At 43.5% G+C, this 26,049-nt stretch overlaps 1 protein-coding gene across 1 annotated transcript in view; it reads left to right on the forward strand.

Moving 5' to 3' along the window:
* Window positions 1–26,049, forward strand: part of DPY19L1 (dpy-19 like C-mannosyltransferase 1) — a 519,970-nt gene that overhangs the window by 407,781 nt on the left and 86,140 nt on the right. The window contains exon 18 of the mRNA XM_085607487.1: window positions 24,469–24,588. Within this exon, the coding sequence (XP_085463613.1) occupies window positions 24,469–24,588 (120 nt within the window). The remainder of the gene's footprint in view (window positions 1–24,468; window positions 24,589–26,049) is intronic.

Genomic DNA, 26,049 nt, shown 5'->3' on the forward strand with positions numbered 1-26,049 from the left:
CATGTGTGCATTGCTGAAAGCCTGAGGTCATTTTAAAAGCAGCCCTGTGTTGCAGCACTGTTTTTAAATGTTAATTGTGCCCAAACTTGACTTTGGTGGTAGGGGTACTTAAAAAGTGATAAACTACAATATTTTGGCATATTAGGTACCCCCAGGGTCTCCCATGTATCTCAGGGGAGGGTACTTATAAGGAAGACCCTTATAAAAGAGATTTTATATGCCCTGAAGATAGAGAAATTGCATTTTTCACTTCCCCCATTGTAGCAAAGTGCTTCTCAAAATTAACTTTTGTGCTAGGAGCACTGTGGAGTGTGGATCTACATTATTGTTGCATATTCAGAACTCCTAAAGTCTCCCCTAAGGGTCGGGGTCATGTAGCAATAAGCAGGGTCCTTATAAAAGGCCCTGGTGATGAAGAAATTGTACATTTAATTTTCCCCATTGCAGAGCCCTAATTACATAGGTTAACAGTGCAATAGTTTATAAATGCACAGCTGTTGGTAAAAATCAAATAAAAATATCTTTCAAGGTCTTGGGAGAATGGCATGGATAAGATCCACCAATATGCTATTGTTGAATTTATCCTAAAGTATACAGAAACAAACTTACCAGACGTTCTTGTCTGTAAGCCAAAATTCAGCCTTCCTGTGGTCTCCCTTGATTGGTCAGAGTTAAGAGGATTTGCCAGGCTGCGTTGATGAAGGGATAAGTAGGTCACCCAGAGAGAGGCCATCTCTTGAAGAATGCTCTGCTAAACCGGAATGCCAGTGCAGGGTGGAAGGGTCTAAACAATGGAGCTTCAAAGGGAGATAGGAATACCAGGTCCATCTGCCCCCGCCCTCTGACCCAGCCAGGTGGCAGGTTTAAGGCAGGAATTTGCAGGTGGTAGGGGGAGGAGAGCTATGGAAATGAGCCATACTAGAGGATGGTTTAACTAGTTATTATTATTTATTGTCCAATTAATAAAAATCATTACAATCAAGGAAAATAAAAGCAACAGATTTCATAAAACAGAGTCAATAAACAAGTTCATTACAAATATTGGGTAGAAATCGCATACCATAATAAACCATTGAAAACACATAAAATATCATAAAACAATATTTCATTCATAGCATAGTAAGAATATGTCATTTCATTATTAATCACCATGCTTCTAAATATTGATAAAACCATCCATACGATATTTAACTAGTTATTTCTCCTCTGCTGCAATTTAAGCCATATTGAATTTTGGAGAAATAGTTCTTTCTGAGAGAAGATTATGCCAAACATTGGAGGAAGTGGTCATGCTCTGGGGTGTGCCTTGCATCTCATTAGACAAGAGTGCTCTCCTGCTTGACCCCAGAGACCACTAAATAAATTTGTGAGAGGTGCGGAGCATCGCAAATCTGCTGCTTGAAATTAAGAGAAGAAGAAGGCTTGCCAAGCTGGAAACTTGATTTGCACCATCAGACTCTGCATTCTGATTGACTGTGCTTGCTGCATTATCTGGGACTACAGCCATTTGGATATACCCTGCTTCAAGAGGTAACGTAGTGAGCTGCCTGCGAACTGCAGTTTAACAGAGCTCACCTGGACCATCACCACAAAGAATCCCCAGCCTGGAGTGCATCCAGTGGATTTGTTAGGGTTTTGTCAGAGTGGATTGTGGGAACTGAAGTCCCAAACTTTCAAGGACCATCTTGGATATTCCCTAACTTGGATTATGTTTTGGACACTTTGTAACCCCAGAGGAACTTCAGGAAGAAGTTCAGTTCCAGACGTTTGGAGCAATTTTGGAAAAAGGCTTCAGAGGAGCACTGACTCAATCGTGAGAGCCAAGACGGTGACCTTCAACCGCGAGCCAGCCTGCCCTGCTGGTTCGTCCCTCTGAAAAGCTCCGGAGGTCCAGCTTCTAGAGTTTGACCAGGAGCTCCCTGAAAACCAAGCCGATGAACTCTCAAAGAACCCAGACTGGTGAAGAGTATCAAGGGACCCTGGCAGAAAAAGCTCCAGAAATGTTTTTAAGTCCAAAAGGAAAAACTCGACCGATGTCTAACACGAAGGATATCTGAGCAGGGCTCCATCATGGTCGGCATGAAATGTTGACTTTGTCCCGGTCAAGCGTGACCAGATGTCCCAATGTGGCGCTATAGGTTTCTAAGTGCTATATACTTCTAAATCTTTAAAAATTAATTTCTCTGGTTCCCTACATTGGATTATTTTTATTTTGGTGTCATTTTAAAGACACAAATATTTCCTATTTTTATAAGTTGGTGTTGGATTTTTATTGTGGGTGCTCTCTCAATTATTTTCTGAATTGGTGCTTTTAAATGCTTTACATACCTGTCTCCTAAGTTAAGCCTGACCTGCTTGCAGCCAAGCTACCAAGGGTTGAGAATAAAGAAACTTTATTGAGACTTGTACTGAGCACTAGACTGCTTTAGTGGCCTTACTGCCAGTGGTAGATGCATATTTCTCATTGCTAATAACCCACTTTCCAACATGCTGGAATTCCTGGCCTGCACCAACAGGACTGCACTCTGAATGACTGCAGCTGCTTCTCACTTTGTAACTACAGCAAAAGAAGGTCTTTGCCTGGCACTAAAAGTTTAAGGAGTGGCGTCCCTGAAAGCAGGAGGTGAAAAGGTGTCCACCTGCATCATTTCAACCTAGAAGGAACAAGCTGGCCACTTTCAGCTGGACTTTAAAGGATTTGGCCAGGTGCATTGTGGAAACTGTAGTCTCAACTCTCCAAGGAGAAACTCAGAGCTTCTTGAAACTTGGCTGGTGTTGTGGACCCGTCAATAACCCAAAAGGAACTTCTGGAGGCATCTCCAGATGTTTAAGATAAGTTGGAGCATTTCATCCAAAAAGCTCCACACGTTGACCAACCCAGAGCATTTCATCCAAAAAGCTCCACAGGTTGACTAACCCGTCGTCGAGAAATGAGCCGACGATGTTGAACCGTGATCCGGCCTGATATACAAGTTCGTCCTGCTGAAGCTCCAGAGCTTTTTGTCATCGATGAGACTTCCAGGAGTTCACTGAGGCCTACCGCTGGATCAAGCTTACGCCGTCGAACCCAAACTCGGCCTGCTGGACATCCAGAGAATAAGCTCCCAAAAAAGTGTCTGAGTTAGAATGTAAAAACTTGACCCGCTCATTGTATCCGACCCGTGCTCCATCATGGTCGGCCTGAAACTTTGACTTTGTCCTGGTCTAGTGTGACTAGGTGTCCCAAGTTGGTGCATTTGGCTCTTAAGCTCTAGAAAGTGTTTATTCTTTTAAACATTTTATCTCCAGTTCCCTACATTGGATTTTTGTCATTTTGGTGCCATTGTAACCATAAAAATTGTTCCTATTTTTTTTTTAATTGTTGTATTTTTATTTTGTGTTGTGTCTTACTTATTTAATGAATTTGTGTTATAAATGCTTTACACAACTGTCTCCTAAGTTAAACCTGCTTGCTCGCAACCACCTACCAAGAGTTGAATAAGGGAACAGTTTATTGATACCTTGACTTGACCTTATATTGCGATTGCGGCCTAATTGCTAGTGGTTGGTATCTACCTACACCTAATAATAAACCACCTCCCAACAATAATGCCTCAGAAATTTTTTATTTACAGGTTTTCTACAGCCAACTTTCTCCTTCATGTAACACTTCCAGCCCCTGGGAACCATCAGATCTGATGGAGACATCTAGCCACAGATTCCTTACCTTTGAATTATCCCCAGGCGCCAGACTAGATCTGGAAATTTTTCTACAGCAGTACCCTTGTGTGTCGGTAGAGCGCGTCCATAACGATGTCATCCACAGGATCTGATGTCATCAAAGTCCATATAAGCCCTTCCCTGATGCACTAATTTCAGTTTCTTCCTCTGGCCTTAAATGGCCTCCCATGATGAAACAGTGTGTTTTTTTCTGGTTATCTTCAATTTTGTATGGACTATGATGTCGACCCCTCATCCTATTTGTATGTGGTGTCTAGGCACGCACCCTGACTCCGAACGGTGTGGCTTGTGTCTTTGGCTTGTGTCTTCGGCTTTGGTCATTGGCTTTGCAGGAGCACCTCAGCGGCATGTTGGTCTATGGCCCCTCGCCGGTTATGGCCCTCTTCTTCCTCCAAGGACCACTCAAGGGCTAGCTCCCGAAATTCTTCATTTGTGCTGTCACCTGGTAAGTCATGCTGTAGGCGGTCAGCGCCCTGCGAACTTCCCCAACTTTACTGCATGTGCGTTGTGTTCCTGACTCGCCTCCTATTCCTCTGATTTCGGAGTCGCCTTCCGGGTTTTCCCAGTGCCCAGGTGTCTATTCCTCAGATGAGAGAATACTATCTCTCCCTTCATACCATTTTTCGTTCTCAGCCTCCCTATGGTGCGCTTTTCGGCCCCAAGGAGGTCAGTGAGGCCTTGATTGACCCCAAACTGGTGGGACCTCCCTCGGTGTCAGCGAAGCGCTCCGAATCCGTGATCGACTCTGCCTCAGCTGCGGTGCGCAGCCCTTCAGGGTTCCCACCTGTGATGCCTGTATTGTTTCCACCGGCGCCGACTTCAGTGTCGACGGCACCGATCACCCCTAATTTGTCTCTCCTCCCCGACACCGAGGTGTCGCCCTCTCAATGCCAGTCGGGATCGATGTCAGTGGAACAGTCCTCTTCGGGCTACCTTCCTCCGCCTTCAGAGAGGAGCCCCCTGCGATTTTCTCCTTGGCACACAGGTATTTTGGTGATCACATAACTGAGTCTCCTACGGAGTTTCATTGGGTTTCTGTCCTTGGTGAAGCTAATGGCCTTGATTTGTCCCCATCCTCGGGCCTGTTTTCTCCTTCTCGCCTCAGAGGCTAGTTCCACTTTTGCTCATCTTTTGAAGAGTTGATGTAGTTCGGAGGCTTTTACTTACTTCTGTAGAAGTGGCCATTGATATCCTTCTTGGGGTGCTTCAGCAGGGCCGGCTGAGAACTGAGCCTGCGCTTCCCTTCAGTGAAACCCCCTTTGATATTCTGTTGAGTGCATGGTCTAAACCCATTTCAAGGGCCTCTGTGGACTGGTCTATAGATCATAGTCACCATCCTGCCCCAGGAGACCCACTCTGCCTTTCTCATCCGCCTACTCCACACGACTTTGTGGTTCAGGCTGCTAAGGCCTCCCCCAGCATCAGCACCATTCCTGACGTCCCTCTCGACAGGGAGTCTAAAGGTCTGGATGCTTTTGGTCGATATTCTTTCTATTACCAGCTCCACTTTACAGTCCCTTAATACATTGGTGTTTTGGGCTATTTTTCTCATGTTGTGGGATTCGGTCTTGCACCTTCTCTCCTCCGTCCCTGATGACTCTCAGGACACTCTTACTCAGCTGATTCAGGATGGACGGCAGGTGGCTACATTACTGGTTTGTTGTGGCATGGATACCACAGATTCTGTGGAACGTGCCATGGCACCTTTGGTAGCTCTCTGCCAGCATGACTGGCTATGTATCTCCAGCTCTTCTGATGCTGCTCAGTTTGCCTTGATGAACATGCCTTTTGATGGTCAATATCTGTTTGGCTCTGTTAATTCTGCCATTTTTGGGATAGATGGAGTGGAACAAAATCTTAATACCTGACTGCTATACTGTCCTCTTCTTCGCCTCGTACTCAGTCGGCTGGGAATGTTCTGCTGCATTCCCTTCTGTGTGGGCTGTTATAGTACAATGCCAGTTGGCTTCTTCTTTTCACTCGCCACCTCCGCGTGCAGGTATTTTCTTTTCCTGCATTCTTACTCTGTCAATGACAGGTTGTGCCATCTAGTTGTTTTTTGGGATGCGCCTTCATTTCTGACCCTGGTTGATTCCTTTATGGTGTATATTGTTTTCTACCCAAGTTCAGAATGTGGTGTTTTCATGGGATTGTGCAGATGCACTGTGGCATAGTTCCCTGTCTGACAGGGTTCTTTGTCTCTATGCCTTTCAGGTATTTCTCCATATGTTTCGGAAACCATAGTACCCCTTATAGGGGACTCCACATGCCGTGCTTTGGTGCAGTCAGAAGATGGTGCACGGGGGTTCTTCTTGCCCTGCCCCTCCCTCCACCCCGCTGTTGAGTATTTTTTTCCACACTGGCCAGGGGTTTCTTTCTGGCACCCTTCTTTCCTGGCAGGCGCAAGGGAAGGGGCTTGGTTCTTTGCCTAAGGTACATTTTCTGGTCTTACACTAGTTCTCGCTATACACGAGCAGGAAGGGCTCCTGCCTGCTTTCTTTTTTCTCTTAGGTTCCTTGCGGCTATGCCTTGTGTGTATCTTGGCATGGGTTGCTTGCTTGGCCAACCTACCTCTTCTATGCCGCTGCATGGCCTGTTGTTCCTCTGCTTCTGCCTTGCGTGAAGCTACGGTTGCTTTCGCTTTTGATTGGAGACATTTCCTTGACACCTCCGATTGCCATCCCCAATGTTTAGTTACTGCCTGGATGTTCTTCAGATGTGCCTTCTACACTTTTTGTAGGTTTATGGCTATCATCTTCCGCTGTTCTTGGACATGGGTTCTTTACGCGTCCACTCTGGGTTGGCTAATACGGTGGCTTGTGATCCCTTGGGATTGTTTTCCGGGGAGATTCCTCCACTTCTTGCAAATGCGGTTGCAGTTCTAACCCCTTTGGGGGTTAGTTTCCTTAGTACTAATACCAAGTACGATCTTGGGTGACGTCGGGATCATCCCTCAGATTGTTTCCTGGCTTGTTAGCCGGGCACAGGTTGCCCCGTGAATTTTCTTTTGCTTCTGGCCTTCATGCCTGTTAGGGTCTGCGCACTGCCTCTCCATCTGCTCCTTCAGTTCTTTACACTGGCCCTTTGGTTGAACCTCATTTCTGGTGTTGCTCTTCCCATACTATGTTCTTTTGCGTTGAGGACTAGTTATCTAAATAGGCCTCCCCTGTGTTGGCCCTGTTAAACCCAACCCTTTTTTCCAGTCCTCCCTTATGGTCTTTATTTCTCTAATCTAGCGGGGGTTGTTTCTCCCCTGCGGTTTTCCTTTTAATTGTCTCTCGACTACCTAATCGTACCCGTTCAGTCAATAGTGCTGTTTGTGTCTGCTCAATTGGTTTTCTAGGGTGTGTGAATTCTACTCCATCATCTCCTTTTAAACGAGGCCATGCGTCTGGTTTCGAGCTTGAGTTGTCTTACCTTCTGCCCATGGCCGATGTTGTGGCTGTTTGTATGTATCCTTCTTTGACACATTTTATTGTACAGTGTAATTTCTGTATATGTTTATTTGTATATATATCTATACATATATATATATATATATATATATATATATATATATATATATATATATATATATATATATATATATATATATATATATATATATATATATATATATATATTATACCTATTTATATATGTTTCATGCCTTCTTTTCTTAGGATTCTGCGTTGTATAGTCCCAGAGGGCTTCCTTCTCTCTCTCAAAGTGTTTCCTCTACTTTAAGTGGTCTATGGCCATGATTGTTGTTATTGCTCGCAATGCTTTTCTAAGCTATGTGTTGGTGCTTACTGCATTGCCTACTTATATGGCAGGGAGCTTTGGCCTAGTAGTTTTAGCTATTGTCTTTAACCTACTGCCTCGGTCTCTTGGGCCAGTTGACCTTCCGTGAGGCATTGTAATGCTATGTTTATATGGAGTGTTCTGCCCACTCCTTTTATTCTTCCGCCATGGTGTTTTTCCCATGTTTTTGCACAGCTGCGGATTCGGTTCTGTACCTGGCTCTCCCCAAGTTTTCAGAGGGGATGTTTCATTCCTCCCCCTCCCTTCCTGGTGAGCGGTCTTTCTCTCCCCTTTTCTTATGCAGACCGGATAGCTAGCAGGCGATCTTTCTTGGAATCGGTTTGCAGACTTTCTTCCGGGATGATATTGATTGGGTATTTCATTCAAAGGTAAGGTATCTGCAGCTAGACCTCTCTATCAGATGAATAAGTTACTTACTTTCGGTAACGCCTTATCTGGTAGAGACTTGATCTAGCTGAAGATTCCTTAACAATCCACCAATTCTCGCTGCTCTGCGAACTGATTCTCCTTTTCTTCCAGCTCTCTTCGATGCACCCTTGCACCTTTCAATTGTAAAAAAAAAAAAAAAGAAACATAATTAAAAAGAGAAGACCAGCCAAACAACCAATAATAATTAATATAAGCTTCTTATAAAAAGAGTATTCTTTTGGGGCACACTGTTTCCATTGCAGTTTCTATATGTGGCTCTGCCTTTTAGTGCGGAAAGTATTTGTAAAAGAAACTGACGTCAGAGCATCAGGGGAGGGCTTATATGGACTCTGACAATGTCACATCCGTTGGATGACGCAGTTATGGAGTTGCTCGACACCCTCAACTGATGTGCAGAGGTACTGCTGCAGAAAAATTTCCAGATCCAGTCTGGCACCTGGGGATAATTCAAAGGTAAGGAATCTGCAGCTAGATCTAGTTTCTACCAGATAAAGCGCTACTGAAGGAACTTATTCTTTACTCCAGAAACACACAGGGCTCGATTACGAGTGCCTTGTTAATTAACGGCATGCACAAACACCTTCTTGCACAGGGGTTACAGTAATAAGTTGTGTGATGTTTGTTGCCCCCTATTATTACGTGATGTGAAAAGATCATAGGATTTTTTCCCCCCAATAAATTCAGCAGCACAAACCTGCTGAAATTTAATAGTAGAAAATACCCTGTAAACATCGAGACATTCTGATTTTGGTGTGGAAATCACCAGGATCTGCATGTGTGCCCTATTTTTGGAGGCTCATCTTCATCATCATCATCATAAAAACTTTATTTCGGTTATTTGCTAACCATAAAAGACACATAAAATATACAATACATTGTCACAGAAGAACCAACCATTTCATCAGGTACAAATGCAGGAAAAGAGTACTTTGACAATATAGACACAAAGATGGGACATCGTTTCACTGGTCCAGGCATTTTCTCAATCTAATACATAATTTTAAAAACTCCTTGAGTTGGAGGATACTGTCACTGTGCAAAAGCTGCAAATACAAAAGTGCCGGCCTGATTTGTTTAAAACCAAGTTTTTTTAAAGGAAATTTAATAGTAGAAAATAACCTGTAAACATCGAGACATTCTGATTTTGGTGTGGAAATCACCAGGATCTGCATGTGTGCCCTATTTTTGGAGGCTCATCTTGTTGTTGCATCTTTTGGGTGTCCGATTTTAAAGGGCGTGATGAATGAAAAAATATATTAAAGTATTACTTGAGTAATTAAAACTGTTTCAATTTAAAATGTCAATTGTTAAAACGTATTAAAAACAACAATAAATGACATCAAAATCTACAAGTTTGCGCATTAGACTAGACTCAGTATTTATAGAAACCCAAAATAATTGTTGCTTGCAAATGCGCGGATAAACATTCTTACAATCGCCAGCAATACTAAAGGTAGAACACCTCAATCCAGGGCACTTATGGTGTGGATACACTCCAGTAAACTAACCTCGGAGCTGGTGGTGTCACATTAAGGTAAATGTTTCTTTGCTGATAAGTCCATTGCTGAAGATGTACTGAGATATTATTATGTTTAATTTAAACCCTGGCAACTGCTTGCATGGTGGAACCCTGTGAATTCTCACATGGTAGCCTTCATGGTAGGTGTCATTCCCATCTTCACCAGGCCATTTCACAGGGCTTCTTGATGGAATGATGACATGGGCAGGTTGTGGGATTCACCACCTTGTTGATGTCTGTCATTCAGCCAACTGAAAGGCTTCAGAATTAAGGTGCATGTGAGAGAATAATGCCAGGTGGTAACTGTACAGATTTAAATAAAGTTTTAAAGGATTTGTTATTTTTGGAAATGGTAGACAGTCTCTCTTCAATCTTTCTCAATCAATCTCTCTCACTACGAGAGCTATTGCTAAAAGGTTTTAGTGTTGTTTTAAATGGATAGTGAGAGGATGTATACAATATTTTTTTTAAAGTAATCTATTTGAGATCAAATGCATATTGCTGGTTAATTCCTGTGGTCGCTGAGTGAAAGAAGCATTGGGAATGTGAAGGAGCCTCACCTTTCAAAGGCGTTAGCTGACCTCTTGTCTTTGGCAAAGCTGATTTCTGATAAGGAGCAGCACCAGCATAAGGAAAACAAGAAAGTGGTAATCCACTGTACTGTCTTCACTGGGTCACGTGGCCCGGATCCTAGCAGGGCTAACTCGGCCTTTGGACGTTCTGAGCTTGATAATATTATTCCTGTTAATTTGTGACAGTAACAAATTCTTGCAGTACTTAGATATGCCAGTCTTAAAGTGTTCTGTAATATAATTGTAATATTTTTTACCACTGTTGTTAGTATGGTTCACATGGGGCTTCAAGCCCATTCGCATGCAAAATGCCTCTTTGGTGCCCCTGGTAGATTGCAGTTTCAAAATCTGAGTAATGTGAATTTTTCTTGGGTACTTGCATCAACATTTACCAAACCTACATCTCATAGGCGGGGTGCCGTCTGTTGAAAAACCTTTGTTTATTTTTTCTTGCTGTAAGCCGTTTACTGATCAAAACCATGTGCTTCATATTCCCTCACTGGAACAGGACAGCAGGCACATTCCAGCACCAGTGCTAGGGCTCACAGATCTCGGGAGCAGTGAGATTACCCCACAGGGAGTACACTGGCTCAGGAGATCTCGTTTGTGAGGACAGGGAGATTCCCTCACATGGTTTACATGGAGCAGGTAGAGTCCCCCAAAGGAAGTACACTGGCTCAGGGAATCTTGTGTGCCAGAGCAGGAAGTTTCCCTCACATGGAATACTCTGACCCACGGTGAAGCATGTGTATCGGGGCAGGGAGATTGTGCAAACGCAAGAGCTGCCCTTTTAATTTATTCTGATTACGAGCTCCAGAGAAAAGTGAGGGTTTCCCCACTTTACCTCCCGACTTAGCTACCTAACTTAAGCTACCACCGAAAAGCATCGAGCTCACCATCTTGCACAGTTCATTGGCCTCCTGGTCCCACCGGTCCTGTTAAGGCCTTGAATACATCTAAGGCCGAAGCGTGTCGACCAGTTCTCTTTTGGAGAAGCAAATTTCAAGACGAATATTGTAAATTAATTGTTGCTTTAGGGAAACATATCAGATGAAAGTTGTCCTTTGTAACTTTCCTTCTGGTGCATTGTAGCTCTCTATAAAATACAATAGAACCACTCCAAATTAGTCTTTATGAAAGATGTGGTAGAGAGAGGCCAAGTATTGTCCATATCTTTGTTTTATCTCAAACAGATGGTCTTTGTATGTAATGTTTTGGTATTTTTTAATGCACCATGTACAGATTCTAAAGAAGAACTGTTAAAACACAAAACAAATTAAACTGTGCCTACAATTGGCCCTATGAAAATATATGGTTTTGTGAGTTGGTTTTGAATTATTTATGCCATAATTGAATGAGCTGGCTTGCTCAACACATTTATATTGTTTGGTGCAGGTTAATAAGTCATTTTTACTGCTCTCAATCAGTTTTTTGTTTATCTTGTTAGCTCAAGAGCAGCAGTCAATGTTGGTCATCCCCCTATTATTGTAGCCACCCTCTTCTAAAACAGCATCTTTCGATCATCATCTAAATGATCTGCCTTTAATCAAAGTGCTAATGCAGTTCAGTTAGTATTCTCGTCCATGAGCAACTGTTTTATCATTCATTGGGATTGAAGCAGAAAATAATCTAGAAGTACTAGAAGCAAACCACCTGCCCCTACTTCGCTGCCAAGGGTGATCACCAAAGTCCTAGTCCAATATTACGGCAGTGATGAATAGGCTTAGGATCTAGAAATAAAGTATGCCTAGCCCCCTAGCTCATGGCTCTTGGGAAATAACAGTCTATGGGACATACGATAAAAGGGGCTGTACAAAAGGAATGTTCTCCATGACAAGGTCACATTTAATGTTTCCAGCAAAAACACCAGGAGACATTTGCTTTATGATGGTTACAGATAAATCCTGGATCAGTCAGTGCAAGGTGAGTAACTTCTGGAATGTTGAGGTTGAAAGGATTATTACACTTTTCAATGCCCTGATATGAAGAGGGGATGTGCTGGCACGCTGTGGCAGTCAACGCCCATGGTAGAAGAGACCAATGCATGTGTCATTGTAACTGATAGACGCGCCGATCAAAGTAATACTACCCACTAAATTCACTGGCAAGTGTGTGCAAATGCTGAAAGAATACAGATTGTTTGTCTGTGCTTTAACAGTAACAGCATGAAGGAGTTGTTCCTGTAGGATGCAGAACAGCTTAGTGTGAGAAGAGTCTCAGTACAGTTGGGCCTTGAAATGATTCCCTACTTTGCAGCAAGGAAGTACCCCACCACCAACCAGATACTCAAGGCAGAGGCAAAGATAGCAGGCCAAACCCACAAAGGGAGACCGGTTCCAGGAAGTGGCCACTTACCTCAGACAGAGGCGGTAACAATGAGAGGCTGCAAGGCCAGCATCACATGCTGGTGGTGGAGCAATCAGAAAAGGCAGACATGGAGAACTTTCCCCACTGGCATATGTCAAGATAGCAACAGCGACAGTCCTGGTGGTGGGTGCGCACCCAGAGCCATTCAAAGGACCGGAAGCAAAAGCAGGAAAGCTGTTGTCTCCAATAAAAGCAGGTTGTTTACATTAAGATGGTTGCATCCACATTGCCAGACCATGGCATTTGACAGCTGTGTCGGTGATAAGCAGTACCTGATTGGGTCTACGGAGAGAGGCTGCAGTGCGGTCTTCCTCTAGTGTAAGCTTATGCACACCGAGTTAATGGACAGGAGGAAGTGGCAGGTTTAGGTTGGACACTCGGGTAAGGTTGTTTGAACCTGAGAACTTAATCTTTAGAGATATATTGTATAAGCTTTCTGCGATACTGTGAAACTGCCTAATCATTAAACTGTAAAGCCAACTTTGCAGCTGAAACTGGGGGATATGAGGGCAGCATCATGGGTCACCCAATTACTATTTCATGTGGGCTGAATTTGATCTTCTGGGAGGGAATTGCTCTAGAGACCATAATGCTAGCAGCAGGGCATCAGGCAATTTTGGTTTAATTTCTGACTATATCTTAGTTATCTTGTTCTTAAGAGTATCATTGCTCCTTTCCACCTTGCCCGCTGACTCTTTCTAATATGCACAATGGGAATGCTGATCCATTCCCTAAGCTTTGCAAAGTTCCTTCACTACTGCGAACACACTGTGTGTCCAGAGGTCACTTGTGATCCAGCGGTACTCTGAACCGAAGGATAAAATCTCTGAGTAACTGCTTAGCTATTCTAATAGCATCTGAACAGGCACAGGGTACGTGTCCACCCATCCTGAAAACACACAACAGTAACTAAAACATATCAATAGTTAGCACCCTTCACCATCTGAATAAACCCCTCATCTGAAAGTACTCAACGGGGGCACAAGGGGTTGGGTGAGCAGAGGGGATGCGGGATGGTCTTGTTACTCTTTCTCACATTGTGTGACATGCAAATGGCATAGGACTGGTAATATATTTGGTCAATAGAAGAAAACAAGGCCACATATAAATCTGTTGCTGCAGCACATATCATACTGTCCTTACTGACATGGGCTGCTCTATGCGCTGGGTCTGATGTTTCAGTGGTCTAATGCATCCACTGCAGGGCCTGTGTTCGACATCATGGTCACAGGTTCAAACCCCGGCAGGTCCACTCAGCATTTCATCCATCTGAGGTCGATAAAATGAGTACCATTGAGTTGGGTAACAATAAACATCTGTTGTTTAGCACCAAGATGCCTATGGGTGATTGTGAGTTTATAAATACATATATTATGTTATGTTATGATACAGCCTGGCAAGGTTGGAGAGTGAAAATGTGCATGTGACCACATACACAATGCGGCCTCTCTCCACACCACCTCCAGTCTCTTTTGTATTTCTATGTGATCCAGGACTGATTTTCACTTTCAGACACTTTCTCCAGCAACTGAGACAAATATTTAGCGCTGTTACAGGATTTAAGTCTGTTCTCCTAACATACATAGCAACATCAGCAGCTTTAGGCAACACAGCATTTTTAGCAGCTGAATGAGAAACGTTGCTACCCCTTAAAACATGATGATGATGATGTTGGTATACAGCATACTTTTCCACTGCCACCTTCTATGTCCACTGTAGGCAGTTAAAGGATTCTGAATGCACTGTCCATTTTTAATAGGGTTTCTGGATGGTGTAAAGAAACCCCTTTGTTTCCATAAAAACCCAACATTGTGCATTACTCCAAATGTATTCAGTTGCTACTTTTCTTCCACTAAAATGCAGCCTCTGGTGAGAGATGTAAGCTCTGCTACCTGAGCAGGTTACACATTTGGCTAGTGACAACTTTTCACAATCTAATGCATGGCCTATACATCATAACCAGCAACCACAACACCATCATTGGTTCTGAGACATGATCCCTCCTCACTGGTAAGCATTAAAGAGGCAGGGTTCAGGGCTGGACACTGGGTCAGGGTAATGTGAGAAGCAGAAAAATATTTAGTCCTAAAACGATGGGGCTGTAAAAAGAGGCTGTGTTTTTGTTGTGAAGGTGAATGGAACCATATAATGAGACACAGCAACAGTTAAAGGAGAACTCAGCATAGTATTTTCAGATGCTTCATCAAGATTAGCGGTAGTCACTACAGTCCTTAAATAAGGCAGTAGCCCAGCCAGGAAGGGTTCCAGAATTGAAGAGTGAGCTATTTGTTTCTTCTGATCCCCATGACTCTCTACCAACACTCCAAGTGTAAATCCATTATGTTCATGACAATTCAAAGTAATAGATTCGGCATAATCAGAGATAATCTTAAGGCAAGTTAGAAGCTAGTGACCTTTTCATTTTCAGCTTCAGTAGAACGCTGCATGGGTTCAGGGTCTCATTTTCTGACCTAATCCTGCAAACGCTTCATTCTTTTGGCACTGATCAGGATCCGTTGTCTGCAATACTGAGTAATGTTCATAAAGATACTTACCTGGGAGACAGTTGTAGGGCAGGACAATTTACGAAGACTTCACCTTGTTCAGAAGACAGGTGTTGTTTGACAACAGAGATTTTCTGACCAAGGTATTGCACTCAGGAAAATCAGAACTGTAATTTCTCCTTTGAAACTTTATGCCTTTTATTAGCCAATTAGTGAGGAGATAGATGCAATCCCCTTGCACTTGAAGTTTTCTCCTGAGGCGGAAGCCGGGAGACTTTGCTTAAATTTTTAATAGCACTTTTATCGCATCTTAATCTGTATTTTACCTGACAGTTTGTGCTGCTAATCACGTTTTTACCTGATAGTTTGTGTTGCCAATCTCGTTTCTGCTGCTAATCACGCTTAGTGGGACCCGGTCCCCTCTGGTCTCGCTCCCGCCTCGATCACCACCGTCCGGACCCTCGCCGCTTCGGTGAGCTGCGGCGTAGGAGGACTGGCGAGGTGACTATGGCGGACATCTTGGGTTGGGTGTAGAGTGGATAGCGCTCTAGCCTATCTCATGACCAGGAGTATAAGTTGCATGCCAGGCCGGTCGGGACCAGGGGCCATACCCCCTGCCCCCCGGTCGTACAAAATAAAGCCCTATAGTTCTGATGATCTATTAAATCTACGCGGCACTATGAATACAGACTGCCTGCATCCATTTAATGTATTAGATCTTCCTGAGGTCTGTCCTCTATGCAAACTTGGGTTTTATAGCACGCTGCCACCTTCAAAGAAACAGGATTTTAATCTATTGCTCCTAAACTGTAGATCTCTTTCGAAGCACAAAACTGAAATAAAGTTGATGTTGGAGGAATACACACCAGATGTAACCTTCCTAACTGAAACCTGGCTGACGCCAGATTCGGACCCAGATGTCGTTTCTGCCTTACTCTTGGGCTTTCAGATTTTACGTAAAGACCGATTGACTGGGAGAGGAGGTGGTCTGGCAATCGTATATAAGGATGAATATTCCTGTCGAAGTATGGCTAGCATCATCCCCGACTGTGAAAGCCTTGCTTTCAGTATTAATCTCTCCCCAAATATCTGCTTTTCAGGCACCTTGGTCTATAGACCCCCAGGCCCCTCTAGGCAGTTCCACAAGGTCTTGTCCTCAATCTTAGCCGAAGATGTCACTACATTTCAAACTACACTATGCTGGGCGACCTTAACTTTCATTTCGATGCCGCCCAGGACCATATCGCTAGTAAGCTAGTGAACGACCTAGCTGCTCTACAACTGGAGCAGCTGGTTGATGCTGCAACTCACACCAAGGGGCATTTGTTAGATCCAGTGTTCAGTAACTGCTCTGATCTTAAGGCGGGACGACCTATTGCTCTGCCATGGACAGATCACCTACTTGTTCCTCTCCTCTGGTCCACCTTTACCTCTCCCCAGCCAACTCACTGTGAGAAGAATTTTAGAAATTGGTCAAAACTCTCTGCAGAATCCTGGTCCAACAGCCTTGCCAGCTCACGCCCTTCCCTCAATATGGATCTTAATGCAGCCAATCAGGAGTATGAGGAATGGATCTCCCATTCTCTGGAGACTGTCCTCCCCCTTCAAAAAATCACCGCAAAGCGCCTGAAAAAATCTGCTCCCTGGTTCTCCGAGGAACTTAGGGAAAAAAAGAGGGTTTGCAGGAAACTCGAGAGACGTTGGCGACTTGACTTTCTTCCAAGTGACAAAGTGCTGTACAGACAGGCAATTAGAGCCTATAAAAATGAGGTAAACTCCGCGCAAGCTACTTATTTTTCCACTCAAATCCTTCGGGCAAAATCCAAACCCAAGGAAATTTTTCAAGTAGTAAAGAGCCTCATCAAACCTCCTCTGCCTCCCACACTACCGGATAATACATTATTGCATTGCAACAAGCTGGCAGTTTTTTTTCATCAGAAAATTCTTCAAATATACTCCTCCTTCTCTGCCACTGGCTCTCATCTGGTTTCTCAAACATGGCCCTGCTATGCGAAATCTCCTTTCCAACCCACGGCTAATCTGGAATGCTTCCCTCTAGTGGAACAGGACGCCGTGGAGTTATTAGCACGGCAGGTAAAATCTGGATCACCCTGTGACCCTGCACCTCCTAAGGCCATGGTTTCGGTCATCCAGACGGTCCTTCCCACCATCAAGGACCTTCTCAACACTTCTCTCACTACCGGCATAGTTCCAGCACATTGGAAGCAGGCAATGGTTCGTGCCTTGTTAAAAAAACCAATTTGGACCCCGGCGATCTTAGTAATTACCGCCCCATTTCCCTGCTCCCTTGGATAGGTAAGATCTTGGAGAAGCACATCAATATCCATCTTATGGCCTTTCTGGAGTCAAATCAGCTGCTGGACATCACCCAAACCGGCTTCCGACCAAAACATGGGACAGAGACTGCCTTGTTGGCAGTAACCGAAGAAGCCAGGAGGATGATGGATCAGGGAGGGTCAGTGGCAGTGATCCTCCTTGATCTAAGCGCAGCTTTTGACACAGTCAATCACGATGTGCTTCTCTGCCGTCTCTCTGAAATAAGAATCTCCGGCAAGGCTTTATGCTGGTTTAGATCCTTCCTAAATAACCGATCTTTTCGGGTTTTTGAGGGAGACATCGCCTCCACCAGTAAACCTCTTAGCTGTGGGGTCCCGCAGGGCTCATCATTGAGCCCTGCATTGTTTAATGTCTATATGCGACCACTAGCTAAAATCGTCCGCCCATTTGGTATTAAGATAGTTTCCTACGCGGACGATACTCAGCTAGTGGTATCCCTTGCACAGGAGAACAGAGGCCCCTCGCAAGGAGGACTAAGGGACTGCTTGGAGGCTGTGAAAGTGTGGATGATGAGATCCTTCCTCAAACTCAATGGCGACAAAACGGAGCTGATGTTTCTGGGGCCTGCCGCCCCTACATCTTTTGACTCTCATTGGCCCCCCTGCCTTGGCACTCCGCCGGTACCCAAGGATAATATAAAAAGCTTGGGTATATGGCTGGACAAGGCTCTAACATTCAACAGCCAAGCCACAAAGCTGTCTGCAACTTGTTTTGGCCTACTTAGGATGCTTAGGAAAGTGCTCCCGTTATTATCCATGGAGGCCAAGCAAGTCGATGTACAGGGTCTGATACAGTCTCGACTCGATTTCAGCAACTCCCTATACTTAGGTGCTCCTGAATACACGCTCGGTAAGTTGCAGACTGTGCAAAACTGTGCCGCACGCACAGTATTACAACTGCCTCGGAAAATTTCAGCGCAACCTGGACTGAGGACACTGCATTGGCTCCCGGTCCGTCAAAGAATCTCCTTTAAAGCACTGTGCATTGCCCATCAGGCCTTCTGGGGCACAGGCCCGGCAATCTGCCAAAATCTTATGACCCATTACCATCCTACAAAGCACCTCCGGTCTAGCCAGGCTTTTTTAGCAACAGTACCAAGGATTAGGAGAACGCGAGCAGGTGGCAGGATGTTTTCATACAATGTTGCAAAGCTGTGGAACCTCCTACCCTCTAACCTCAGATCCAACTCCAATCTCTCTTTATTTCGTAAACACTTAAAGACCTTCCTCTTTACTCTGCAAGATTAATCTCTTGAAGTATGCTGGCCTCCCCTCACTTTTTTTCTTCAAGTAGCGCTTGGACGCCTACGGGCAGCAACTGCGCTTTATAAATTAACTTTTTATTTAATTTCATTTCATTTCATTTCATTGCTCTGGAATAACAGATGCCAAAAGCAAATTATCAACATATTAGATTAAAGTAGAACCCCGTATGAAGCCCATGTGCATAGATCCATCTTCAGGGCTTGGAAAAGTTTGAATGGGGCTCTGAAATCCATGAGGAAGTCAGGTCTACAAAAGTTGAGACCCAGGGAATGTGAACAAGAAGATATACTTACTCTTATCACGTATTGGGATAGTTAAGAAAGTGGAACAAAGGTTAACCTCAGTTAACCAATGAGCATTAGTGGTGATGCAAGAAAGGATGTTGGTAGGGTTGGGGAACACAGGGAAACTTGAGATGACCTAATTATTAGTGGCCTTAATGTCCTGTATGAGCCTTTAAACTTTGGATTTTCCTACCTTGATTATCAGGAGATTCGGGGTATTACATATACTAACATTAGATACTAAAACGCCTTGCTTAATCACATTTACTATTACATGGTGGATCTCTTTATCCACCTCAGGTTTTAACAGGTGCCCAGATATTCTGGGCTGTTTCTTCTTAGGGTCCACCTTCACCTTTACTGCTACCATTGATAATATGAACGCCACTTTGTTGGACGTTATGGACCACAATGTGGATGGTAGCTGTGAAAGTAACCCAGTTAAATTAGGAGACGTGGCCATTTCATTTGCATTACTTGGATGATGTATGCTCTCACATAAAACTGTGAGTATGTTGTTTTCTTATTGACAGAGTAATTTATAAGAACACACTCCTGGAGTGCAAAAAAAAAGTGCAGCTTAGCTTGCTTAGAATGTCTCTGCCTAACAGACTAATTGGGGAAGTTTGGATAAGCAAGAAGGAATGTTTACCACTAATGAGTATAGGGAAATGAAGACTGGGTCAGAAATATAGGGAAATGAAGGCTTGGTCAGAAATATAGTGAGGAACCCATTGATTAGAAATACAGACTGCATCTAGGGACGTGCCTGTGAGAGGTAAATTAAAGAAGTCAGAGGTTTTTAGAGCTGGGAGACGAAACGCCTGGCATGAGGACTCTTACCATTCACAACACAGTGTACAAAGGGGCCCTTCAGATCTAGATCTACCTGGATAAAGTTATTCATTGCATAGTCAGAACCTTTTGGATTGTTCTGAAATTCAGGATAAGATTTTGAGTAATCTGATCAAACACAGTCTGATTGGGATGGGCAGGTGCATTTGATACACTTATGGCACAGTTCTCTTTCCAGTGCCCTAGCTGTCTGCAGGCAAAGCATGACCCTCCTACTCCCTGGTCATCTCCCTGGCCCCTTCCATTGTATCTCCTAGCTCTCCTTATTTACTTTCCCTCCCTTGTGTGTTCTTCCTTTTGGGGGCTCACCACCCCATACCCTTAACGGTTCTCTGCATGTTCTGCAACTTCAATGACATCAATTTTGATTTAACGCCCTTTCTCTGTTGTGCTGCTATTCAATGATTAGCAACTAGCACCAATTCTAGCAACTTCTTAGTGTACCATAGATGCAGATGGTCATCAGCTGCCTGCAAACATTCAGTGACGATCACTGCATAAAGGCAGCACCTATAGATTCCAGAGTCATTTCTGGTAGGATGGGCTATACCCTAATATCTCTTGAATATCCCATGTGTCTGTCGAAGTAATCAGCGGGTGCACTCAACTCTCCTTTACTACCAGGGGCAACCCTTGGCCATGCGGACATACCCTCCAACAATCTTTCTCTCACTTCACTGTTTACCACAAATTGCAATACCCGATTCACATCTGCCCAGTTAGGCCTGTAAAGTTCATAAACACACTCTGCAATACCTCTCAGAACTGACTATGGTTCTCTTGGATCTTAGGGAAACGTTTCTAAGTCCAGGTTTCTATGTCCCATGTATTCAGGGGTGGTAAGAGAAGTCCAGCCAGACACAGCCTAGGGTTTCAGGTCCTCAAGAGCAACACTTCAGGGTCAGGTTCACTTCAGGAGAGGCCAACAGCAGAGTCCAGGGCAGGTCCAGTTGAAACTGGTCGCCTGGGATTCTTACAAAAAATAGCTTGTTGTGTCTCTGTAACTTTAATAGGAGGCCAGTCTTATGAACCCTGGAGTTCACATTTGTGTCCTGGGTACAGGAGCGAGCAGTTTTGGCCCTTCAGGGCTCTCTTCAGATCTCAGACATTTGGTCCAGTTGCCTTTTGATCTTCCTCAGGTCCAGTTGTGTTCTTTAGAGTGTATTGGAGATGACAACGTTATGCCTGGAATCAGCGTATTGGCATTGGACACTCCTTGCCCTTCACCAACCAGTTTGGTAAAAAGATCCCAGGGGTTGTTAATTGACCCACTTTTGCATCATTTCCTGTGTACCCTACTCCAAACAATCTCACAATGAACCCCTGTGCTTAAATCCAAGAGAATGAAAGCATTCTCCCGTAGTGCTGAGCCGGTGTGCCAACTCCTAGGGTGTGGCCAGGGAAATGAGCAACCCCAACTCTGTGATCACTTTAAATTAGTTTCTGGGGGTAGTTCCCTCCCTACTGGCAAAGCAAAGGCCTGTCCAAGTAGCTTCTGACATCTGCCTGTGAAAGGGGAAGCGCCTTTGAAGTGAAGTTCCTGGCCACGGCCCAAATGGTCATCCTGCCAGAGGACCAAAAACATCTCCCCACACCTAAGCCTTTATCTCTGCTCTGGGAGCATTTTTCACACCTTATTGAGGGCTTGGGCACCCAGCGGTCTGCAGCTGAAGGCTAATGCAAATTAGGCTCCTGAGGCTTTAGGTAGGGGAACAGTTAACTTTCTAAAAGTACCTTTTCCTCACTATTTAATAAAAATCAGACTTCACCAGTTAATTGGGCTTTTAATAAACATCACAAAGAGTTTATGAATGATATTTCTAGGTGTTTCCTAGCTGAAGATAGTATATAGTATATTTATCCCAGGGCTCGATAAATCATTTAATTTTTACTAGACCTGCAGGTCTAGTAACCTAAAAAATGTACTCGACCTAACTGAAATGCACTTGACCCCAGTTTCTGGAAGCAGAGCAAATGTGACAAGTTAAAAAGATTTAAAGGTATTTTTATTGCTCATCCACTTTGTGAGCAATAAAGATGCCTGTAAATCTTGCTTTTTTGTCACATTTCCTCTGCTTTCAGAGACAGAGGTCAAAAGTCAGCTTGTCTTCCTACTCACAAGAAAGGGCGAGTACGACCTAAAAATAGCTCACCCTAATTGAATTAGGCTCACAAATGCGAGCGAGTGAGTAGATTTTTCGAGCCCTGTATCCCAGTGTTTCCCTATGGAACAGCCAGCTTTGGTACAGTGAAAATTGCTTTTAGGTGTTAGTCACTGTAACAGCATGTTCAACATTAACTTTCTGCATATTCTACTTTTAAATAAACTACACCCTGCCTTTATGGGTTATAAAGCCTAATACAGGGTGACTTATTAATATTTCAAAAAAAGGTAAGTTTAGACCTGTCAAAAGGGTTTATTTTGACAGATCAAATTGCAGTTTAAAGGCTGCTTCAGTCAGGCCACACTGGTAGGTCTGAAGCCATCTTTGCACCGCCATAGTAGTGGATGACACTATAGGTGATGCGGTCCACTAGTGGCATGTAATTTACAGACCATGTGTAGGCGTTGTCCTATATACTAGGCACTTGTAAATAAGTTGAATATATGTCAATTAGGGTAATTGCCAATTCCAATGTTTGAAAAGAGAGAGCATAGGCACTTTACTACCGGTTAGCAGGGGTGAGGTGCACCGAGCACTAAAGCTACATTTCGATTTTTGGGCCCCTTCATATCTATGCCTTATTATTCACTTGCACCTAGGTAACAAGAGTAGGGTCTGGCTGCCTTGGGCCCACAACTCATCCCATGCAGGGAGGGTAGGAAAAGAGATGGAAAATAATGGGATAGTGCTCCTTTACTTATAGTTCTCCTAACTAATTTTGTGGTGGGGGAAAGGAAGATATTGCGCAATCACACCCAAAAATCCCCTTGCATTCTATAAACCATCAGTCCACACCCAAAGAGGTTTGTGGAGGGGTTGGTTACCTAGATTAGAGGGCCTCTTTCTCACACACATTCATCATTCTAGAGTCTGTGTTTCAGGACGTGGCACTCATGTATTTCTTACCTGTTATCACGCTGTTTCTAGAGCTAACTCACTCAAAACCATGGACTCACACTCAAACATGTTTTCCCTTCTCAGGGCCTATCCCAGTCCTACCTAAGCAATGTACTTGTTTTCCCTGTTGTGGCTTATCCATTTGACAATTATGCGCACACTTTTATGTACCCACTAATTTTTTTTAAACAACATATTTAGGAATGTTTAACAATGCAGGCCATGCAAAGCAAGCAAGAAAACAAATATCCGGTAATCACAGTTAGTCTTTACCTAAACTTTTAGCTTAATCGTGCTCACACATCTAGCCAATTCCACAGGTCCAGTGATGAGACGTGCTGTACCACAGCTCTCTAGAAGAAACATCTACCTTCCCTCTTGCGGGTCATCACCTGGAGTCCAAAACAGCTCTCATCTGTCTACTGCTTGCAGAGTGGATCTGGTGGCCAGTGCACCATCAGTGTAATAGAAAGCACAACATGTTAGGAAGTCAAAAAGTCAAATGTGCGTTCAATGCAAACACAGTGAATAGCACAGCTGATAATCAAGAGACAATAGTAATTTCAACTGACCAGAGTTCTTTCCCAGAAATTGCCAGTTGGAGCAAGGACTATTAAAAGGCATGGAAATTAGAATAGTTTATAAATATACATTTACCTCTTTATACAAACCTACGGGGTATATACATGTGACAGAAACGTATCACTTTCAGTAAAACATATCTAATGAATAGGTGGCAGGATCATCTCATGGGCAAAATGTGAGGTTTCCTTGAAGCAAGAGATACCTAAGCCCACTACTGACTTTAATTTATTAAAATCCCGCTTCTGATTGCCTACATCGAAAGCAAGGCTGCGCTTTACTGCAGGATGCAGGAAATGTGCAAGCGTGTAGGAAATAAGGGGCACTCTAGATTAATAAGAAAATGATATTCATATTTAATTCTAAAAATAGATCAGTGCACGTTGTGACATAAATATGCAAAGAAAATTACTTTGACCTTAAAGCAATAGGAATACAGTTTTTTTTTTAAACAGTACCGTGTGGGTCTTGGGAGAAACTGAGGGCAGGGGCAGGTGGACAGAACAAGTAAACACCACTGCCTGGCTTCGGTAAGCAAAGATCAGCACAGGAGATCAGCAGAGGGAGCAACAGAGGGAGGTTGCCGGGGGGGTGTTATAAAAAAAAAACAAGCCGGTGCATGAACAACATGGAGATTGTGGAGGGGCAGAAATGTGAAGGCTGAAGCACCACACACGAGTCGTTCCCTGAACGTAAACAGTGAAAGGATACAAGTCCAGTCTAAAGTATGGTAAAGGACCTTTGCCCAAGTGGTGAAATTAACACAAGGAAAGTAAGGCAAGCCATTGAATTAAAAGCAAGCAAATTAGATTAACTAGAAAGCAAACCAATGATAAGCAATTTACTGATCCAAAGTCCACTATAAATATTGCTTTTGTACACAAGAGGTGTTTGGACATCAGACAACTAGAGCTTTCTGCAAGTGAGACCTCATGAAAGTTATTAAAATATTCCCAAAAAGTTAATTAATGGCAATAGCATTCAGGTATTCTAATTACTTTTTGGAAATTCATGCAAATATATCACACTGCTAACGCACAGATTTTATGTTTAAGTGTTTGTTCCCATTTGCTCTTTCTAGATAAATTATGACAAATGTTTGTTGATGGCATTGATGGTCTTTTTTTTTTTTTTGTATCTTCTGCAGCTGGTGTTTCACGCATTGCAACTGATAGCATATGCTATGCTTGCTATTTTTATCATGCGATTGAAGCTGTTTTTAACACCTCACATGTGCCTTATGTCTTCTTTGATATGTTCCAGACAGGTAAGATATTGTTTTGAAGTTTGTAAATGCAACATGCTTTTGGTTTTAAACTTAGCGTTTGTAAAATATATACATACAGTTTATAATGGCAGACTGAAAACAAATATTTTTTTTGTCTATCGGTTCATTACAATTCAAATAAATGCTGCAAATACAGTATGACAGATTAAATATAAAGTACAGTATACACTGTCATCACATGCATTGTTTGTAAATATGAACAGAGCGTGCAGGGAATCTGAGGCATTACATTTGATTGTTTCACACAACTTTCCTCCTTTAATATATGATGATGAAACCTAAAGAAGAAATTGTCAGTTTTGCAGCGTGAATCTTTTCTGGATTCACATGCTGTGCATTATTCCACAATCTAGTGGTTGTGTCTGGAATTTTCCACTTTTTTGTAGTTCTTCTATTTTTGTTGTTGGGAGTTGATAGATTCCCCATTTGGTGTTTCCTGTGACATTGTACGCCTTCCCTTGGAAGCTTCAACTCTTGGTTGCCATCTTCAGATTCTTTTGTTGTACCATTGGGTCTGGATTCTTCGCTAAAGGTTCTCCAACACGAGGAAGAAAAAAGTTCATAAGAAGTTTGCCGAAGAAGTTGTCGAAATTTTAAGAAGATGAGGTACCAGAGGAGATCCTTGGAGTAAAGGGGACGTTTTATTGGATGGTTTTGAGAATGCCCGGACATGGGACTGCCTGATAGTCATGAGGGAGATGACTCTGCCTGAATTGCCACCACAAGTTCGCGCAGAAGGACCAACACCAGGTCTGCAAGCTCTGCCAGCCAATCGAAGCATCGACTGGAACGCATGGAGCAGGTTCAAGTTGAAAATGCTGAGGGGCAAGAAGAAGCTGGCACACTACACCATGCAGGGACCAAAAACAACACTATCCCTGAGAGACCTGAGGCTGTCAAGCGGCGAGGAGGAAAACATCGCGAAGGGACAGAAAAGGAAACATCCAACCCGAGAATCATTGAAGTCGAGGGAGAGGCAACCAAGAAAGATAAGAGGCTGCAGGAGGATGGTCTCCCAAGAAGATGCACTTGTTGAAAGACAAAGGAGGTCAAGACGCTTCGACGTCGAAGCAAGAAAAACCTCGAGATGAGACGAGAAGCTCAATGACCGATACATCATTGACGAAAAGCAACGTCAACCCTCGACCTGGAAGAACGCTTGGTGGAGGACGAGAGGAAAAAGCGGCGCCTCTAGACCGAAATGGCCCCCTTGATGCTGAAGACAAAGGATTTCGACATATCCTTAAAGGAATTTAGAATACCTCAAAACACTTTGATCCCGAAAGACCAGGCCGAGAAGGACATTGAAAAAATACCTCTTATTACCCCTGCACCTTGGGAAGAGGAAGAACAAACCTTCAATGAGGAGGAAGAAAAACAGGAAGGACTAGGTATTTTTCAGGGGTCAAAAGACACAGAGTACGCAGAAACTCAGTGGCA

This window comes from Triturus cristatus, chromosome 5_2 (genome assembly GCF_964204655.1).
Source record: "Triturus cristatus chromosome 5_2, aTriCri1.1, whole genome shotgun sequence".
NCBI classification, from domain to species: domain Eukaryota; kingdom Metazoa; phylum Chordata; class Amphibia; order Caudata; family Salamandridae; genus Triturus; species Triturus cristatus.